At 43.8% G+C, this 16,576-nt stretch overlaps 2 protein-coding genes across 3 annotated transcripts in view; one reads left to right on the forward strand and one right to left on the reverse strand.

Annotated features, from left to right (window-relative positions):
• Positions 1 to 16,576, reverse strand: part of PRKAR1B (protein kinase cAMP-dependent type I regulatory subunit beta) — a 372,623-nt gene that overhangs the window by 329,982 nt on the left and 26,065 nt on the right. The window lies entirely within an intron of this gene.
• LOC143924655 (uncharacterized) lies at positions 5,999 to 9,083 on the forward strand. Its single transcript, XM_077449056.1, has 4 exons — positions 5,999 to 6,522; positions 6,714 to 6,876; positions 6,975 to 7,116; positions 7,426 to 9,083. Exons 1-4 carry the CDS (start codon positions 6,297 to 6,299, stop codon positions 8,008 to 8,010), a joined length of 1,116 nt encoding a protein of 371 aa, XP_077305182.1. The 5' UTR covers positions 5,999 to 6,296; the 3' UTR covers positions 8,011 to 9,083.

The following is a 16,576-nucleotide window of genomic DNA, read 5'->3' on the forward strand; positions in this document are numbered from 1 at the left end:
AGTCCGCTCAAAATTAGCATGGACGGACTTGCCCACACACGACGAACCCGTGCGCGATGACGTGAACGGCACGTACGACGGGACTAGAAAACGACGTCCTATACACTGCAATGCAACCTTCGGCGTGTAAATTCTTTCTGAGCATGCGCGAGACTTAGTTTGACGAACAAGCCTACACACGAGGGGACTGTCCGCTGAAACAAAGTTTCAGCGGACAGTTTTTCGCAAATTCCGAAAAACTTTGTTCAGCAGACTGTCCGCTGAAACTGTCCGCTGAAGCCCACACACGAGCGGACTGTCCGCCGAAACACTGTTCAGCGGACAAAGTTGAGCGAACAGTCCCCGCGTGTGTACGCGGCCTTAGTGTAATGCTGTGATAAAGAGTCACCCTGAATAACTCTTCACAGATAGACTTTGGTAGACATATCTCTGAGGATACACAGGCCGGATAATAAAGAGTCACTCTGAACAACCCTTCATCCGTAGACCTTTTCCTTTAGAACAATTCTGTGTCCTCTCCAGTCCTACTTACTGATTTAACTCCGCCAGTTGACCGCTACTTCCGTTTTTGCAGCACTCCCAAGTTAAACAAAAGGGCATTACTCTGAATAATTCCCTCCTGCCCGACTGATTCGATTTCCTTGGGTGTTGAACTTAACGCCACAGGCCAGCACCGCCTGTTTCCATGACTCATGACTTTCACGCCAACATCCCTCAGTCTTTGGAAGTACTGTTTTGTCATTTATACCATGGTCCGTAAATTCACAATATATAACTCCATCCTCTCCTCCATTAGTTTCCCTGGGCTTCCACTCACTTGTCCTCCTGATCAACAGTCCATGTTTCACTCACAGAAAGTGGATCACCCAGTCGTCTTCTTCCACTTTGCTCCTACTTCCTCCTAATGGCTCCTCCATCCCTACTCTCCGCATGGCGCGTTCCCCTCCCAAAAAAGGGATGCCCAGGCTGTGCCAGCTACTCCACGCTGTCTTCCTCTCTTCTTCAACTCCTCCCTGGGAGCATGTGCTCACAGCTTATATGGGAGGCCTGCCCCTGCCAAAGCAAATGATTGGTCAGAGCTCTCACATGAGCTGCCTGTCACTCAGGTCTCAAGTACTGCCCCTCTTCCAGAACAATTCCACTGGAAGCATAGGGAGGCATCTTTGAGCCTGAGCAAAGGTGGCCACACCCCCCACTTCACTGACACTCCCATTCCCCAGATCAAAACAACCAGGCCTGCCTGAAGTCACAGACCTGGCTAAATTTGCCTGAAGCTGCATTTCTGTCACTAAACCACTTCTAGATCACAAACCTTTAGGTAGTGACCACTACATATATATATATATATATATATATACATATATATATATATATATATATATATATATATACATATATATATATATATATATATATATATATACATATATATATATATATACGCACACATACAGTTGTGCTCATAAGTTTACATACCCTGGCGGAATTTATGATTTATTGCCCATTTTTCAGAGAATATGAATGATAGCATAAAAACTTTTCTTTCACCCATGGTTAGTGTTTTGCCGAAGACATTTATTATCAATCAACTGTGTTTACTTTTTCATAATGACAACAGAAACTACCCAAATGACCCTGATCAAAAGTTTACATACCCTGGTGATTTTGGCCTGATAACATGCACACAAGATGACACACAGGGGTTTGAATGGCTATTAACCACTTGACAACTGGGCACTTAAACCCCCCTCGTGACCAGACCAATTTTCAGCTTTCAGTGCTCTCATAATTTGAATGACAATTACTCAATCATGTAACACTGTACCCAAATTAATTTTTTGCCCTTTTTTTCCCACAAATACCACAAACATCTTAGGTAGATACGTGTCGACTCTTCCCGAACCCTCCATAGAAAGACATCATGGAATCAATCCTCTGCTCTGTGACGGATGACGTTCTCATTGTGGTCAAGCCAGCGGGCAGCATCTTGCGCATTTTCAAAGAAATGGTTCTGATCCATGGCGGTGATACGAAGCTTCACCGGGAACAGCATAGCGTATTTCAGTTGCAGCCTCTGCAGGCGCTTTTTAACGTCGGCGAACTTAGAGCTTCTGCGTTGCACTTCAGCAGAGAAGTCCCTATAGAAGGATATTCTACTGCCTTGAAATTGCACCGAACCCCTCTCTCTGGCCACCCGCAACACAACTTCCCGGTCCCTGTAGTTCAGGAGTCTGACCAGCATCGCTCTTGGGGGGCCGCCCGGCGGAAGGGGCCGCGGCGGGACTCTGTGCGCCCGCTCCACTGCATATAAAGGGGAAAAAGCTTCCTTGCCAAAAACTTCCTGCAGCCAGTTTTCCATAAACTCAGTGGGGTCCCTACCTTCCACCTTCTCCGGCAACCCCACTATCCGGACATTGTTGCGTCTTAGACGATTCTCAATGTCGTCTGTTCTGTCAAATGCTAAGTGCGCTTGCTGCGTTGCGATTCGCACATCGCGGTTCAGGTGAGGCAGCTGGTCTTCCATATCACTCACCCTCCCCTCCACTGCCGTGGTTCTCTCCCTGATTTTTTGTATATCCTGGCGCAGCAATGACACAGTCTCTTTCAGCCCCCCAAATTTCTCCTTAAGGTCATCCACGGATGCTGGGCATCTCTGTACTGCATGCAGAATCTCACTCAGTGTGGGCTGGGGTGCATCATCTGTCTGCTCCTCAAGTATACCAGGCATAGGGTCAGGAATAGAATCCATAGGGGCACCATCGTCATCCCCATCAGCATGGAGCGGGGAGGCCTGTTTTGCAATGGACGCTGAACACAACGATGCTTCTGGGGACATGTCCTGTGTTCCTGTAAGCTTCTGGGCATAATATAACATGTCCCTAGGCTGGTCTTTAGCCTGTGGGGGTTTAGATGACTTACCCCCCTGTGAAGCCTTCTTGTCCTGGCCGCGCGACGTGCTGTGTGGCTGTGACTGCCAGGCGCCATCTTGGCTGGGCGCGGAGGCCACAGCTGCGGTTTCTCCCCGGTTTTTGCGGGTCATCCTGTCCGTTCTGCGAGCAGCGGTGTGGTCCCTGAGGGTCCGGGCGTTAGTGTGCGGAAGATCCACCCTGATTTCGGCGGTATTGTCGGCGGGGAGAGGATCAATAGAGGATCACCAGCGGGAGCTCCGTAAAACACCGCTGCTCACATGCCCAGTCAGGCCACGCCCCCCAATTTTGCAAATTATTAATTTTTCTTCATAAATTTTGCCCACAATTTATACTGCTACATATCTTTGGTAAAAATAACCCAAATTGGTGGATATTATTTGGTCTTTTTGAAAGTTAGAGAGTCTACAAGCTGTGGTGCAAATCATACAAAATTGATTGCATCTGATGTATTGGTGGCCAATCTCATTTCTTGAGACCCGAACAAGCCAGCAAAGTACAAATACCCCCAAATGACCCCTTTTTTCAAAGTAGACATTCCAAGGTATTTAGTAAGAGGCATGGTGAGCTTTTTGATGTTGTCATTTTTTCATTTTTTCCCACAATTCTTTGCAAAATGAAGATTTTTTTTTCACAAAATTGTCATTGTAATAGGTTATTTCTTTTACATGGCATGTGTATACCACAAATGACACCCCCAAATACATTTTGCCACTCCTCCTGAGTATTATGATACCACATGTGTGGGACTTTTCCACAGCCTACCCACTCAAAGAGGCCCAACATGCAGGGAGCACCATAAATTACACATCTAACTTGTTGACTACCTATTACACTGTTGAAGGCCCTGGAGCACCAGGACAATGACACGTGACACTGACGTGGCACCGATGACAGATGGCACTGATACATGGCACTGATGACACGTGACACTGATGTGGCACTGATGACAGATGCCACTAATACGTGGCACTGATGACACGTGACACTGATGACAGGTGGCACTAATATGTGGCACTTATGACAGATGGCACTTATATGTGGCAGATGACACGTGGCCCTAATACGTGGCACTGATGACAGATGGCACTAATACGTGGCACTGATGACAGATGGCACTAATATGTGGCGCTGATGACACGTGACACTGATATGGTACTGATGACAGATGGCACTATGTGGCACTGATGACACGTGGCACTGATGTGGCACTGATGACAGATGGCACTTATACGTGGCACTGGGGACAGATGGCACTGACAGGTGGCACTGGGGACAAATGGCACTGACAGGTGGCACTGGGGACAAGTGGCACTCACAGGTGGCACTGTGGACAGGTGGCACTGAGGAAAAGTGGCACTGACAGGTGGCACTGGGGACAGATGGCACTAACAGGTGGCACTGGGGACAGATGGCACTGACAACAGGTGACACTGGGGACAGATGGCACTGACAGGTGGCACTGGGGACAGGTGGAAGTGGGGACAGATGGCACTTTATTTTCATTTTTTTTTTTTTTACTAGCGGCCGCTGCAGCCATTCATCTCTCCCTCCTCACATACTGTCTCTGTGTGAGAAGGGAGAGCCGGCGATGAGATATGATCTCATATGTTTACATTTGAGATCATCTCTCATTAGACACGCCGATCACGCTGTAAACGGCCGCTGTGATTGGCCATTTGGCGATCTGTGACTGGCTGTCTCCAATGGACACGGCCAGCACAGAACTTCCCCGATGCGTGCTCGAGAGAGCGCGCAACGTGGAAGTAAACAGGAGGGTGCCCAGGGACGGCCTCCCGGCAATTGGCATCCGCGCTGCAGCCGTCTTTCGGCTATAGCGCGGATGCCTAGTGGTTAAAGGTAACCATCCTCACCTGTGATCTGTTTCCTTGTAATTAGTGTGTGTGTGTATAAAAGGTCAATGCGTTACTGGACTCCTTGCAGACCCTTGCATCTCTCATCCAGTGCTGCACTGATGTTTCTGGATTCTGAGTCATGGGGAAAGCAAAAGAACTGTCAAAGGATCTGCGGGAAAAGGTAGTTGAACTGTATAAAACAGGAAATGGATATAAAAAGATATCCAAGGAATTGAGAATGCCAATCAGCAGTGTTCAAACTCTAATCAAGAAGTGGAAAATGAGGGGTTCTGTTGAAACCAAACCACGGTCAGGTAGACCAACTAAAATTTCAGACACAACTGCCAGGAAAATTGTTCGGAATGCAAAGAAAAACCCACAAATAACTTCATGTGAAATACAGGACTCTCTGAAAACATGTGGTGTGGCTGTTTCAAGATGCATAATAAAGAGGCACTTGAAGAAAGATGGGCTGCATGATCGAGAAGAAAGCCATTACTACGCAGATGCCACAAAGTATCCAGCTTACAATATGCCAAACAGCACAGAGACAAGCCTCAAACCTTCTGGCACAAAGTCATTTGGCATGATTAGACCAAAATTGAGCTTTTTGGTCACAACCATAAACGCTTAATTTGGAGAGGAATCAACCAGGCCTATGATCAAAGGTACACCACTCCTACTGTGAAACACGGAGGTGGATCGCTGATGTTTTGGGGATGTGTGAGCTACAAAGGCACAGGAAATTTGGTCAAAATTGATGGCAAGATGAATGCAGTATGTTATCAAAAAATACCAAAGGAACATTTGCATTCATCAGCCAGGAAGCAGCACATGGGACGTACTTGGACATTCCAACATGACAATGATCCAAAACACATGGTCATGTCAACCTGTCATTGGCTACAGCAGAATAAAGTGAAGGTTCTGGAGTGGCCATCTCAGTCTCCTGACCTCAATATCATTGAGCCACTCTGGAGAGATCTCAAACGTGCAGTTCATGCAAGACAGCCCAAGAATTTACAGGAACTGGGAAGCTTTACCATCTAAGAAGATGAAGAGCCTCATCCACAAATACCACAAAAGACTTCAAGCTGTCATTGATGTTAGAGGGGGCAATATACGGTATTAAGAACTGGGGTATGTAAACTTTTGATCAGGGTCATTTGGCTAGTTTCTGTTGTCATTATGATTTAAAAAGAGTAAGGCCCCTTTCACACGGGCGGATAGAATGGTGCTTTTAGCTGCGGATTTTCTAGTTTTCCACCGCAGCCAAAGGCACACAATGCTTTCCTATGGCCCTGTTCACACACAGCGTTTAACTGCGATTTCGTTACGTGCGGTTCGGTGCGAATAGAAAAAATAGAATTGTATGCGTCCAGGTGCGATGTAGCGCAGCTATAAGCACATAACCGCAGGTAATCGCAGTCTTTTGTGTCAATTGCGGCCAGCAGCGTGAAAGAAGAAAAAAAACACCCGGAAGCACATCCTATACAGCAGGTGTACCTGGGAAATGACACAGGAAGTTGAGAGGGACGAAAGGGGAGAAGACAGCATGGCGGCAAGAGACATCTCACACGAGGCCATCATCGCACTGGTGCATGCCCGACCAGAGTTATGGGACTCAGAATGCCCAGGATATGCAGACCGAGTGCTGAAGAGAGCAAAGTGGGAGGAAGTCTACAAATATGTCACACCGAACTGGGACGAGATGTCTGCAACTGAACAGGATAACCGAGGTGAGTGCAAGGTTTGTTGTGTCTATGCAGCAGGGTACACATGCATCCTAGTAAAGATTTTACCCCCTAATGACCAGGCCATTTTATAGCAATACAGCACTGACAATGCTGCAAATTCCACAAAATTAGACATGCTATCTGCCAATAGAACTTAACCAAAAAGTGCATTCTATGTTTTTTATATATTGCAGGAAAGGAGGTTTACACACGTTGGAGGTCCCTGCGCGACCGTTACAAAAAAGAAGTCAACGAAGAGAAGGCTGCGGAGAGAAGCGGAGCACCCTCAACTCGTCGCAGGCCTAACCCCCATGCAGAGGCTTTGTCTTTTTTGAGGCGCACCACTGAGATGCGCACGTAAGTATATCCATTTATTTTACTTAGCGATTTGTGACCAGTAAAGGCATATTCATGTTCACTTTTTTTTTAAACGTGTAATCTTTATTGTTACCTAGAACTGTGTCAAGTGTCCCTGTGAGAGCAAGCGCAAGGCGCGAAAGTTCGTCGCCATCACCATCAGGAGACGCTGACACCAGTCAAGAAACCACAGAGACAGTGTCATCCCAAGAATATCATCCATCCACTCAAGAACCTGCGGTATGTATTTTTAAAAATGTCACAATTTCTGTCCACAAAAAACGTATTACCGGTACTTACATTTTGAAAAGGCAGCTGGTGTTGGCACAAATGTTGGAGAAACAACAACAGCTTATTTTTGGACAAGGTGTGACTTGTTCTTCTGGCTTTGGAGGTCTTCAGTGAGATCAGGTTTTTGCAGCAAAACAAGTACCTGTGTGTGATCTATTCTAAACAGGTGCTGCAATATTTGTACAAGCCATCATATGCTGTTCACTAAAGTGTGACCTCAGTATCAGATGCATAATCTATATATTATAACTATTGCAGGCAAATCCAGATAGGAGAGTCCGGTCTACTTCTACCACCCGTCGAACACGTACTCAACAAGAGACACCTTTTGAAGAATATTTCAACCGTATCATTGAAGAAATGAGAAAACAATCACAAAACCAGGCAAAAGATGATGAATTCCTCAACATCTCAGACCCAGATGTTATGTTCTTGAGAATGTTGCTTTGTGTAATCAGGGAGATTCCTGCAGATAAGCGCACTGAGGTCAGGGGTGATATACATGCCTATTTAACGTATATTGTGTCCGCTTGCAAAGAGCAACGCCCATATCCTAAATTTCAGCCATGGGCTATGGGTTTTAATTCACCTAGTGGCTCTTTCAGTAGACCAATGCCCAGTCAGCAGTGCCATGACACAACATCTGCCATTAACCCTTATGCAGGACCCCCACCACTGTATACATCTTACCCGTCTAATCCTGGTTACCAAAGGATGCATGTGCAGCCACACCCAGTGTCTTCACCCTCATCTTCCCATTCAGGATCACCCGTAGATGTTGGCAGTGAACCAAGCCATTCTTCCCTGCGTAACCCTAATTATCCAATATATGAAAACTTATAGTATTCCTATGGCAGTGATATGGCGGTTGTATTTTTCTTGTTGTGTAATGTTACTTAATGTTTTACCTACACTACTTAATGTTTTACCTACACTACTTAATGTTTTACCTACACGAACTAATGTTTACAACCAACCCCAGATTCCTCCATGTACACTGAACTGTACGCACAGAAGAATCTCCCACTGTCCCAAGCTTATACATGTTGCTACTTGGCCCCACTTGCTCTCACAATACCTGAACTTTCTGATTGGGTGCTAGCATTGTTTAGGTTGAGAGACTTGGCCCAGTGGGAGATTACCCCATCTACACAGTGGAGTGTACATGGAGACATCTTTTGCACTTTCTCCATCTAGCCAAATATTTCAGAACTGTTTACCGCACTCAGTGCCCATCTTTGGCCCCTTTCACACGGGGCGGATCAGTAATGATCTGCCCCGTGATGATCCGCTCGCTCAGCGGGATTGCTCCGTTGTCCCCGCTGAGCCGGCTGCGGACAGGGCGGTCTCCGCACACTGTGCAGGGACCGCCCTGTCAGCTCTCCACTCTCCTCTATGGTGATCGGACGAGCACGGACCGTCTGTCCGTGTCCATCCGATCCGCTCTGCAGACGGATAGAATAGGATTTTACTCCGTCTGCAGAATCGGACTGTTGCGGAGGCGGACGATATCGGGTGCCACCGCAATTGTCCGATTCTGTAGACGGAGGGAAATCCAATTTTTCTAGCCGTCTGCAGAGCGGATTGGATGAACACGGACAGATGGTCCGTGCTCTTTTCCGATCCCCATAGAAGAGAACAGAGAGCTCACAGGGCACAGTGTGCCGGGACAGCCCTGTCTGCCACCGGCTCAGTGGGGACAATGGACAATGGAACAATCCCTGCCGACCGAGCGGATCATCACGGGACGGATCATTACTGATCTGCCCTGTGTGAAAGGGGCCTTACAGCACTTCAGGAATACTGTAACCTTTTTTTTTTTTTTTTAGGGGGGTAGTGGGGGATATTTTGTGGACTCGTTATCTGTTGCACTTGAAATTCAATACTTGAAACTAAAAGGAGATTTTATATATATATATATATATATATATATTCCAAAGGAATTAAAAAACATTTTTCTATACTTGCAAGCATTCAATGTTTTTGTAAGGTTTTTCTATTTTTTATACACCCTATGCATTGCAGGAATACTGTAACCTTTTTTTTTTTTTTTTAGGGGGGTAGTGGGGGATATTTTGTGTACTCGTTATCTGTTGCACTTGAAATTCAATACTTGAAACTAAAAGGAGATTTTATATATATATATATATATATATATATATATATATATATATATTCCAAAGGAATTAAAAAACATTTTTCTATACTTGCAAGCATTCAATGTTTTTGTAAGGTTTTTCTATTTTTTATACACCCTGTGCATTGCAAAAGATAGAAATAAAAACAATTTAAATTGTTGAAAATTGTTGACTACTTTATTTAAGGCAAACGTGAAAACTGACACAAAAACTTGAAAACTGTGATGAAAAAACTTTGACATGTAAGGTCCATGCAACACCGGTTAAAAATTTACACATAGTCCAATTGCCATGGCAGCTGTCCATCTTCACTCAAAAAGTAATCAGTGAAATGTTCACGGACTTGTAGGGCCTGATTACTTGGACGAGTGCCAGTAACATGACCTATGGGTTCCTCAGAAACAGGGGTTTCGGTGGCCACGATCTCCTTACCCCTCAAAAAATTGTGGAGAACACAACATGCTAGAACCACATTGACGGCATGATCAACTTCTAGATGCATGGCTGTCATCAAAACACGCCATTTGGCAGTGCAAATGCCAAATGCGCACTCAACCATTCTTCTAGCTCTGCTGAGTCGATAGTTAAAAATTCGCCTCCTGGCAGTGAGACCATGCCTGGTATAGGGCCTTAGCAGGTGAGTAGATAAGGCAAATGCCTCATCTCCCAGCACTACAAATGGAAGATCTGGTCCAGTAGTACCAGGGAGAGGCCTTGACTGTGGCACCTGAAATTCGCCATATTGAAACCGCCGCCCCATTACGGAATTTCTGAAAATTCTAGAATCTCCAGAACTCCCATACGCTCCAACATCCACAGCGATGAACTTCATATTTGCATCGCTGAGTCCCAGAAGCACAATAGAAAAGTATTTCTTATAGTTGAAAAAGCGGGAACCGGATTTTGGAGGCTTGATGAGCCGGATGTGTTTCCCATCTAATGCCCCAATGCAGTTTGGGAAGTTGGTCTTCTCCCAAAATTCCTCCGCTATTTCCTCCCACAGACTGGATGTTGGCTCCGGCATGACTGATGTTCTCAGTTCTTCCCAGATAACATGACAGGTATCGTGCACAATGGTGGATACGGTGGAAATTCCCATCAGAAATTGATGATGGAGGGAGGTGAAACTGGCACCAGTGGCAAGGTATCTGCAATACAAAATTGATAACAATTCAGAAAATATAAAATATAGTAAAATAAAAAAAAATAAAAAAAAAATCAATATACATATGGAGTTCTACATGGTAACAAATAAACATCAGCATCTATATAAGCTGATGACTTTTAACACATTGCAGCCCAAAGATAAAACATCCCTCGGCTCTGGTAGTAGATGCTGGCATCCAAACAGGAAGCCTGGTGGTGGGTTGGTCTAGTACAAAATATTATTTGGTGGTACCTTGCTTGTTAATGCAAAATTCTGCCTTTGTGTTCAAAGCTCACCTACATAATGAGAAACTACTGAAATTTGATGACGTTTCCTATTTGCAAAAAATAAAACTGACTGTGCAAGGCACGATAGATAGTTTTCAAGGATAAAAAATAATGGTAATGGTAGTAATGTGCGAAAAATCGCTGTTGTGATATAGATTAGGTCATAGATTCATCTATATATATATATATATATATATATATATATATACATACATACATACACACATACACACTATTGCCAATATTGCCTAAGCCTGCATGTACATGAATTTAAGCATTTGTTCAACATATGGAAAACCTACCTTAAAGTAAGTAACAGCCGTTCTTCTGGACTAATGCTTCTTCGCATATTGGTCGTGGTTCTGGTCAGGTGTCCTCTAACAAGTACCAACAGCTCATCGAAGCACGCCACCGACATCCTTGTGTAATTATGGAACTTGTCCCCATGAGTCCTCAGCTCACCGAACATGAGGGCAAAGTAGCCGATCGATAGGCGCTGAGACGTTAAGGGATGGACCCAGTAACGACGAGGACGTCGCCTACTCTGGATCGCTCTTCTTGTCTTCATCCTCATCATCAGCAAAATGAGCATTGCAAGCAAACTACCCATATTTGCATTCATTTTTCAAAAAACTCTGGCACAAAACTGAGCACTCCTCTCCACTCCTGCAAAACTCCAACACACACTCAGCCAGAGAACAAAGAAACAGGTTTAAATATAGAGGACCGCAATGCATCATGGGTACATTCCAGGGAACAAAAACATAAATAAATAAAAGGGTTGCTATGGGAATAAAAACTGCAGTTAAACGCAACCGCATAAAAACGCATGTAAACGCATGTAAACGCTGGTAAGCGCACTGTGCAAACGCAGCTGATCGCTGTGCCTGGAGCCTTGAATTTTGTAGAAAAAAATAAACATGATAAACTGCGGCAGAACAGCCGCCCGTGTGAAAGGGGCCTAAACGCAGTTGATAGATAATAAATGGCTTCAACGAAACACTAACCATGAGTGAAAGAAATGTTTTTGTGTTATCATTCATATAAAATGGGCAAGAAATAATAAATTCTGCCAGGGTATGTAAACCTATGAGCACCACTATATATATATATATATATATATATATATATATTATTCATCAGCAGACAGTTTTATATATTGATGTGTGAATAAGCTACTGCAAACACAATCTAACTGGCTCTTTACTGAGATAACAACTGTCATCTAAACATGCAGCAATCAGGCAGTCCTACTGAAATAACACAAGTTATATTTGAAGCTGGGATAAAACTGGAAGGTTCTGACAAACAGCGTATTCACTGAGTCACCCGCCTCTCGGCACTGCAAATCCTACCCACACTGGTACCATGCCCAGGAGTCCCCAGATCACACAGCAGTTCCAGTTCCCATCCAATTTTGTGCTGTGGGCGGATTTCTTCACAAATTCATCATGCTCACATTTAGATTTTTTTTTTTATAGAACACTTAAATAAAAATAAGTGCCAAACCTCAATTAAAGAAGAACACAACTATGCAATATGTGTATTGAAAGTGGCCAACTAAAATAACCCCACTCTAACATAACCACCCTTTCTAAAACTAAAATGTAAAATGTATACTGTGCCAATGCCTAACTTCCAGATAATAGTTAAGAACTTGATATCTTTGTTCCCATGCATTGCTGCTCCTTGTGTTCATGTGTGTCAGAAAAAAGCAGGTCAGAACCAGTAAAAAAAAAAGCTCAGCACCTGCAACGAAAGAAGACCATTTTTTGTGTTCCCGAAGCTGTACTCCATAGAAGCTATCATGACTGTAATTTGCAACAGTGAGAGATAACAAGCCTGTTTTGTCCATAAATGAGGAGTATTGGTTTGATGACTTTTAGACATGTTTACTTTAAATCCAAGGCGTAAGTAGAACCTTCAGAGCCCCAGTGCAATGAAACCATAAAGGGCCCCCCTGACCCCCGCCCGGGGGCACCAAACGGTGGAAGAACACCAGGGACCAGTTGCAAGTGCGACCTTTGTGACCTTAGTAGTTTCGCCACAGGTGTCAGTAGATTTTTATTTTATTTATATATTTTTTTATAATTTTTTTATTTATTTACTATTTGATTTTTGATTTTTTTTTTCATTAAGACAAGGAAGGGGCAGATAAATTACACATTTACTGGCCCCTCTCCATCCTGAAAGCATTCCCCACAGCAGCTGGCGGGAGAGGGGGGAACCCGGCAGCACTGCAGGGGATGAAGGGGGCCAGGGGAGTACACAGGAGCCTAATCACAGCAGGAGGTGGATAGGTGGGGCGGAATGTAGAGGAACCAATCTCTTGTGTGTTGGTGAAAGCCTGCAGGAGAAAAATGGAGGGGATCGGTCCCTCCCTTTGCAGGTGTACAGGGGGCCACATGGGCCCCCTGGAGCACGGGGTGGGGTCGCAATTGTGACCTCTGTAACCCCTGAGATAGACAAATTAATCTAAAATTCAGAAGCAAGTTTGTCCAATCCAGGAGCCAGCCATTGGCTCCCGCTGCTGTCAATCAAATGACACGGGAACAGGGGGTGGGGTCAAGCCCACTCTGTGTCAATAGATGCAGACAGGATGGCTTGGCGGCAAGCGGCTTTCCCTGGGGGCACCCGCCGAAGAGGAGCCAGGAGCAGCGGCGGGGGACCCCAGAAGAAGCATTGTAAAGGGCATGTAAATTTAGACGTTTGTTATTTTAATAAAAAAAAAAAAAAAAAGGTTTATTAACACTTTAAGCAGTATTGGCAACCTGGCTCTTGGGAATCAGTGCTTGATGGATATTTAGCCACCATAGCATAAAAGAACAATGTACACGACCTACAAAAAGTCAATGTATTTAACAGCATTTTAGGGAAATGCCCAAAAAAACTACCTGGATCAAGTATGCAGTCTGCCGACTTTCTTTTATGTAGTGAAGTTAGAATGAGAATAACCACCAAGGAGCCTGCAAATCAGCATGTGCTCCCCTTACATTTATATTCCCATGCTCATATCCCCACAGGTTCCCTTTAACCAATTGCCGACCGCCTCACGACGATACACGTCGGCAGAAGGGCTCAAACAGGCAGAATCATGTACCTGTATGTTGCCCTTTAAGAGGCGGGCGCGGCCTGCTCCGTGAGTCAGGTCGCGAGTCCCGCGGACTCGATTGCCACGGGGATACCCGCGATCGCTAATGTAAACAAGCATCTCCCCGTTCTGCCTAGTGACGGTGTCACTGATCTCTGCTCCCTGTGATCGGAGCAGAGATCAGTGACATGTCACACACAGCCACACCCCCCACAGTTAGAAACACACCCCAAGACACACTTAACGCCTACACTGCCCCCTAGTGGTTAACCCCTTCACTGCCAGTGTCATTTACACAGGTATCAGTGTATCTGTATAGCACTCTTTGCTGTATAAATGACAATGGTCCCACAAATGTGTCAAAAATGTTCGATGTGTCCACCATAATGTTGTAGTCATGATAAAAATCGCTGATCGCCGCTATTTAAAAAAAAAATATTAATAAAAATGCCTTAAAACTATGCCTTATTTTGTAAACGCTATAACTTTGGGGCAAACCAATCAATAATCGCTTATTGCGATTTTTTTACCAAAAATATGTAGAAGAATATGTATCGGCCTAAACTGAGGAAATTTTTTTTTTTTATATATATATTTTTGGGGGATATTTATTATAGCAAAATGTAAAAAATAATGTGTTTTTTCAAAATTGACGCTCTTTTTTGTTTATAGCGCAAAAAATAAAAACCACAGGGGTGATCAAATACCACCAAAAGAAAGCTCTATTTGTGGGAAAAAAAAGGACATCAATTTTGTTTGGGAGCCACATAACACGACCACGAATTGTCAGTTAAAGCAACGCAGTGCCGAATCACAAAAAGTGCTCTGGTCAGGAAGGGGGTAAATTCTCCCGGGGCTGAAATGGTTAAAGCAGACATTTACCTAAAATAGAAATATTCCCATCACACTCCTTCCTGGATAGAGTCTACAATACTATATAGAGTGCTGCAGCAATGACCAGCTAATAAACATAAGAAAATGTCTATAAATATATTTCACCGCAACTTAAATCTTTGGGGGCTATACTATTACACCAAGTGTGTTTTGCACCATCCACACATAAAGAATACAATAAAACGAACATATAAATTAATATCTATCAAGTGCCAGAATTATCAACATATATCAAAGTGAATCTCAGTGCACATTAAATTATAACAAACACAATAAAAATATCAGATGGAACATTTTTTAGAATAAAATGAAAGTCCATCAAACAGTGGGGGGAACAATTTTGGATAGTCAGGTGGTGTAGGAGGTGGAGGAACCAGGTGGTGGTATTCACAGTATTCAAACTATGGACACAATTTGATGTTATTTTTTTTGGCATGTTTGATGGACTTTTATAGTATTATATTTTTTTGGGACATTTGATATTTTTATTGTGTTTGTTAAATTTATTGTGCGCTGAGGGTCACATTGATATATGTTGATAATTCTTGCACTATATTTATATATAAAAAGACAACTAACTGGCTTTGCATCCTGTAGAGTAGGCCTAAAAAAGTTTTGACTGGAGCTGGGCTTTACTTGTGAGCAAGTGTTAGAAATAATTTCACAGGCTGTAAACTAACCTCATCCTCCATGCTATGTAAGACATGTTATATTTCAGAAACTTTTTGCAACATTCGTTTTTCTATCAAAGAATCAAATTAAAATATAGCTAAACCTAAGGCGGTTGTAAACTGCTGCAATAAAAATTAAAAAAAAACAATGTGGGCCCCCGAGCAATTTAAGCCATAATGTGGTAGTTTGCACTGAATAATAGCACATTATGACAGATTTACCATGGAAAGAAGTCCTCCAGCAGCACGCTGTCCCACCTTCCATGTTCGTCTGGTCTTCCTTCCAGGTTCATGGTCTCCAGCCGTATGAATGGCCGACCCACGATGATGTAATGACGGTGGCACTGCGCTCTAGATCAACAACACACTCAGTGTGCTGTCAATTCAGAGCGCAGTGCGCATGCGCCAGTGACGTCACCAACTGCTTCAAGCACGAAGTTTAAGAGATATTCACTGTACTTACAGGGAAGCTTTATTATGGACTTACCTGTAGGTTACATAGTTACATAGTAGGTGAGGTAGAAAAAAGACACAAGTCCATCAAGTCCAACCTATGTGTGTGATTATATGTCAGTATCATATTGTATATCCCTGTATGTTGTGGTTGTTCAGGTGCTTATCTAATCGTTTCTTGAAACTATCGATGCTCCCCGCTGAAACCACTGCCTGCATCACATCCTTGCTGCTCTTGCAGTAAAAAACCCTCTACGTAGTTTAAGGTTAAACCTCTTTTATTCTAATTTTAATGAGTGGCTATGTGTCTTGTTAAACTCCCTTCTGCGAAAAAGTTTTATCCCTATTGTGGGGTCACCAGTACGATATTTGTACATTAAAATCATATCCCCTCTTAAGCGTCTCTTCTTCAGAGAGAATAAGTTCAGTGCTCGCAACCTTTCCTCATAACTAATATCCTCCAGATCCTTTATTAGCTTAGTTTCCCTTCTTTGTACTCGCTCCATTTCCAGTACATCCTTCCTGAGGACTGGTGCCCAGAACTGGACAGCATACTCCAGGTGCAGCTGGACCAGAGTCTTGTAGTGCGGAAGAATTATCGTTTTATTTCTGGAGCTGATCCCCTTTTTAATGCATGCCAATATTCTGTTTGCTTTGTTAGCTGCAGCTTGGCATTGCATGCCATTACTGAGCCTATCATCTACTAGGACCCCCAGGTCCTTTTCCAT

Source organism: Lithobates pipiens, unplaced genomic scaffold (assembly GCF_037356315.1).
Source record: "Lithobates pipiens isolate NorthernLeopardFrog02 unplaced genomic scaffold, aLitPip1_a1.2 Scaffold_22, whole genome shotgun sequence".
NCBI classification, from domain to species: domain Eukaryota; kingdom Metazoa; phylum Chordata; class Amphibia; order Anura; family Ranidae; genus Lithobates; species Lithobates pipiens.

Coding starts and splice junctions, on each gene's coding strand:
- LOC143924655 (XM_077449056.1), top strand. CDS start 6,297: ATGACACAGGAAGTTGAGAGGGACGAAAGGGGAGAAGACAGCATGGCG. Junction 6,523..6,713: donor AACTGAACAGGATAACCGAG/GTGAGTGCAAGG, acceptor TATATATTGCAG/GAAAGGAGGTTTACACACGT. Junction 6,877..6,974: donor CGCACCACTGAGATGCGCAC/GTAAGTATATCC, acceptor ATTGTTACCTAG/AACTGTGTCAAGTGTCCCTG.